Source organism: Triticum aestivum, chromosome 1D, assembly GCF_018294505.1.
Source record: "Triticum aestivum cultivar Chinese Spring chromosome 1D, IWGSC CS RefSeq v2.1, whole genome shotgun sequence".
In the NCBI taxonomy this organism is placed as follows: Eukaryota; Viridiplantae; Streptophyta; class Magnoliopsida; order Poales; family Poaceae; genus Triticum; species Triticum aestivum.
Window position 1 is genome coordinate 477513853 of NC_057796.1, and position 4842 is coordinate 477518694.

At 45.5% G+C, this 4842-nt stretch overlaps 1 protein-coding gene across 1 annotated transcript; it reads right to left on the minus strand.

The window, feature by feature from the left end:
* Positions 1–3156: 3156 nt before the first annotated feature.
* On the minus strand, positions 3157–4842 carry LOC123177071 (F-box protein At5g49610). Its single transcript, XM_044591027.1, has 2 exons — positions 4590–4842; positions 3157–4474 (listed from the first exon to the last, which is right to left on the minus strand). The coding sequence occupies exons 1-2, from the start codon at positions 4719–4721 to the stop codon at positions 3365–3367; spliced, it is 1242 nt and encodes a 413-aa protein (XP_044446962.1). The 5' UTR covers positions 4722–4842; the 3' UTR covers positions 3157–3364.

A 4842-nucleotide genomic window follows, 5' to 3' on the forward strand; every position in this document is an offset into this window, starting at 1 on the left:
CTGATAGCTTCTCAGCCCTCTTTGGTTGGTCCCTTGTTGTCAAAGAAAAAGAAATCTCCCCTGATTATTTTTTGATTGACAAAGTGTAGGAAGAGCTTTGCATGATTAGACCATCTCTAGCAGATATTCCCAAACCGGAAAACCAGTTTCAGGTACCCTGAAACTTGTTTTTTGGGTTGCAAACTCGTCAAGCGGAACAAATACAACAAATTGGTATTGGGAAATTTGAAAAACAAGTCCGCGCTAGAAATTGTTCATTGGCAATCATCACAAACAAAGTTCATCATCATTAACCCTAGTTTATACAAACAGAGACGATAGATCATATACAAACCCTAAATATCTAACACTAGTTTGCCGGCATGTTCGTCGCCGTGCTCACTCGTCATAGTTGAGGTAGTGCTTGACAACAGACTTGCACATCGCCCCGCGAGCTTGTGTTCCTTCTTGGCGGCCCTGCGCACCTTCTTCATCGTTCACCACCGCGCGCTCAGAGGTAACGAGTTCATCAGCGGCGGCGCGACACCTCTTGAGGCGGGGCAAGATGTGCTCGTCGAGCACACCAAAAAGGCAGCCACGTGTCTCGCCCGCCACTTCGGGAGAGCCGGGCGCGGTCCCACCCCTGCGTTGAGCCCCACGTGTGTCGTGCCACTCCTGCCCGACTCCGGCTGCCGCTGCTCGCTGCTCGCCGAGGCTAGGGATCGGGACGGGGAACGGGGCGGCGGCTGATTTGGGAACTGAGTACGGGTGGAGTGGCAGTGCTGCCGGTGAGAGCGTGTACTTCGTGATAACGGGCCCTAATATATTCTGAAGCAATTTGCAAGATACTCTCCATACTAACATTGATGAAGGAGTAAAAAAGGGCTGGTATGGCGCCGGAAGCCATACAATACACACCAGCTCAATCAAGAATTCAGGGCGGTTCGAAGAATGAAGCCCAGCCTGCCTCCAACTCCTAGCCTCATCGATGATTCCACCATGAATTTGTGAAACGGAGCTAGCCATCTTCTGTAGCCCCTACCAAAAACAACCTCCTCCAACTCAAGCAGAATGAGAACTGAACTCCATCTCCCACTTTCCAAGCTGTACTCTTTCTTTAGTTGTCGCCAAACCATATAACGCATGCATGTCAGCTCTTAATTAAGCCTCCGACATCAACCGACCAAGCATTAAGTACTGACAGTCATCGATATATATATCAACGACACTGACATCATACTACGCAGTAGTTATTTCACTTATTTGAATTCTTCTGGATGTATCACTATCACATACTGTATCTGGGTGGCATGGCTAGGCTAGGTCATCAAAGTTTACTGCAAGCAAGTTTCATTGATCGATGTGGCTACAGAAGACGGGATTCTACATGATGATCAGGTGTCGCTGTTGAGTTATTATCCTTGGTGAAACATGATAATCAATCTAACCAGCTTCCTTGACACTTCCGTTTTCTGAAATATTAGCAGCTACAGTGCAACGCAACATCTCATTCAGTCCTTGCACTCTGAATTTCTGAGACACTTATGGATTTCCTTCTCTCTTTTTTTCGAATGGTAGGGAGTAACACTATCACGGTTTTAATTGATATCACACCATATAATAAACACAACTGTTTGGACGCATCACATATACAGCAGGCCAAATGTTCAACGCCACACACCTAGTGAATCCCATCTCTAATGCCACAACAGGTGCCTGGCGAGCTGTAATTTCAGTGTTCCATAGATTCAAATAAAACTGAACCTTCAACCAGCAAAGCAGCGAGGGAGGGAAACCACCCTTATCTTTAGCTACAAATATTTCTACCTACCAAGAGTTAAAAAGAATCTGGTTTTGTGCCAACGCCTGGTATGAGAACATCTGCTATGTGACTTATCTGCTGTGGCGATTCTTACAAAAAAGGAAGGTGCCATGCTCAGCTTCTAGTAAAGATCCTAGAATATAGATTTAACAGTCTAGTCAGGATTCATGTGACGGAATGGTGGTGAATGGAGGAACTTGTACATACATTATTACCCCAGTCTTACTACAAACATATCCATGAGTTAATAATCATGTTGCTCTCTTCTCCTGAAGAAGTCCTCTCCACTTGAGCAAAAGAAGAAGATGAAAGAACTATGTTTTCTAGGTTTGTTTTTATGTGCCTAACATGCTTGTGACTTCACAAATTCAGCTAAAGTTTAACCTTCGACCAACAAAGCGGTGACGTGGAAAACCACCCTTATCTTTAGATTCGGTCCACACTTTTCTACCTACAAAACATTCACAGGATTCGCGCGACAAATATTTCTAGGGAACTTATCTGCTGTGGTGATTATTGTTATAAAAAAGAGTTACCGTGCTCGGTTGCTAGTAATGAGCAGGACACAAAATTGAAGTTAAGCAACCTAGAAAAAGGAGTTAACACTCTAGTCAGGATTCAGGTAGGTGAATGTTGAACTATACCAAAACCAGAATTGAAAACACACTGGGAAGCATATGCACTTGAGTGATGAATGGCGAACTTGTAAGTATATTTGCCCTATTTTTACTACAAACATACTTATTAATGAGTGAATCATGTTGTTCTCTTCCCCTAAAATGCCCCTTCCCCCGAGTGAAAAAAACAGATAAAGGAACTACATGTTTTCTAAATTTGTGTAACTGCATAATTCTTGACACCATCAATAGAAGGCCATGCGGGCTCATAAAAGAAACTAATATTTCTTTACCTTATATGATACAATATAGGAAGCTTGCTATCCATGTCCCAGAACCATGAGTTGGTTGCGAGATCTTATGGGTTTCACCTCTAGTCTGCCCGAACTTGTTTGGGACTAAAGGCTTTGTTATTGTTGTTGTATGATACAATATAGAGAAGATAATCCACAGATAATCGTTTCAATTCTTTCTTTCTTTTTTTGAAACGGATTCAATTCTTAGAAACTCATAATAACAGAGCTACCATCGATGGATAACAGGCTGCACACTAAACATATTTATTTGCATAAATAAATGAGAATAAGAAGATGAAAATACAAACGATTCCAAAAATAATGCAGTCCAATATCTTATATTACCACACATCGAAAGCTAAAAAGGGGCCACAATAATTAGTACTAAATGACAGCAAATAGATTAAATGGTTAGGTGCATTCATACAACTAGGCAAGGCCCTTACCCTTACAAAGTCTTGGCTAACAAACATTGTTCAAGCCGCAAAAGGCATGCACCAGAACACCAGCAGAGAAGAATATGAAACTGGCAGACAGGGGAGTTGGAGCATATCTAAGCAGTGCCACGAAATTAGAAAGTAGACCCGTACCAACCACTAATTTTTACAAAGGTATTGTGCCCTGTTGAGTTCTGGATGCTGCACTGACTCTCAGTGACCAGCTGACGGCAATTCCGCAAAACAGGGAATATAAGGTAGCCCAATCATGAACTCATTGCAGATAACATGTACTTTCTGATTATCCATATCATACGAGACTGTCATCTTCTTCTGGTTGGTAAGGAAAATGACATTACAATCTGGATGAATTGCAAACATCTGATAAAAATCACCATCTTTGCGACAATGCCTTCCGAACAGCTCTGAAACATTAACCGTATGCTTTAGGGTCCACTTTCCAGTACCATAGTCCTCAAGAACCCAAATATCGAGTTCACTGTCATCACAATAATCCAATTGCCACGCATGCAAACGTCCTTGAGATTGCCCAGTCAAAACAATATTAGAGTTCGTCCAGTCAACTGGCATTTGAATCTCCTTCCAAACTTTCCCCTCCACGTCGACTGTGGGTATTATTGAATTACAAAGGGTGGCCAAATGCATGGTGCCATTCAAGAAGACATGTGTGCGTCTACTACAATCCACATGAGTTGCGGAGGACCACTTACTCTGCACGTAACTCCACTGTCCAGTTTCTGATGAGTAGATCGCCATTTGTCCAGGAAGGCGGTCAGCATTGTAAGGGGTTGCAAACACCACAAAGCGGGATGGAACAGCGAATTCGAAACCTAAGTAAGTCATTGGTATGCCCTTCTTCCACGGGTGGCTGCACTCTTGAGCCGGAAATACTACAGGAGGCAGCACAGTCCACTCTTGAGTCGCGGGATTGCACACAACATAATCATTTTCACACGCGGAACACGAATTCCAGCAGCTGCAAAGGAGAAGACCTTCGCACAATTGTTCGACATGAACGTTTTCGTACCTCTGCCGCAAGAAAGGGAGAGAAGGGTCGACCAGAGGCAGACCTCTCCCAGACAAATTGCGGAATTTGAGGACACCGGCGTTCTTGTAGAAGAAGCCGGAGAGGGTCTGTGGCGACCTCTTGAGGATGTCCCGGGCGGAGCAGAGGGCGAGCCACGGCTTGGACACGCACTTGAAGCGGCAGAGGGACCTGTAGGGCACTCGCGAAAGGATCTCGACGAGGGCGCCCTCGGGGAGGCTTGGCACGGGCTGCTGCTCCAGCTTCTGCTTCTTCTCCTGTCAATGATACAAACGGTTCGTTCAGGTCCCCGATTCTTTCTTGGATCGAAGATGAGGGCACAATAGAAGATTGGAAGGCCTTGTAAAAAATGAAGAGGGACTTGGAGCAAACCTTGGAAGCTACTGCAGAAATGGTGGGGAGCTGCGGCGTGTCCTCCTCGCGGTGGACGGTCGCCGGTGGGTGGCTCTGCACCGTGCTGCTGCCATGCTCGTCTCCTTCTTCTCCTCCTCCTCCTGGCGGCATCGACTCGACGATTGCGAGGCCGGCCGCCGCTGCTCGCCGGGGCTAGGGCTCGGAATGGGGAATGGGGCGGCGGCTGATTTGGGAACGTGAGTAACTGAGTACGGGGGTGGACCCGGTGAGA

Bases quoted from the DNA above. Each gene is read 5' to 3' on its own strand.
- LOC123177071 (XM_044591027.1), bottom strand. From the start codon at position 4,721: ATGCCGCCAGGAGGAGGAGGAGAAGAAGGAGACGAGCATGGCAGCAGC. The intron at 4,475-4,589 runs GTTTGCTCCAAG...TATCATTGACAG, and splicing joins TTTCTGCAGTAGCTTCCAAG to GAGAAGAAGCAGAAGCTGGA.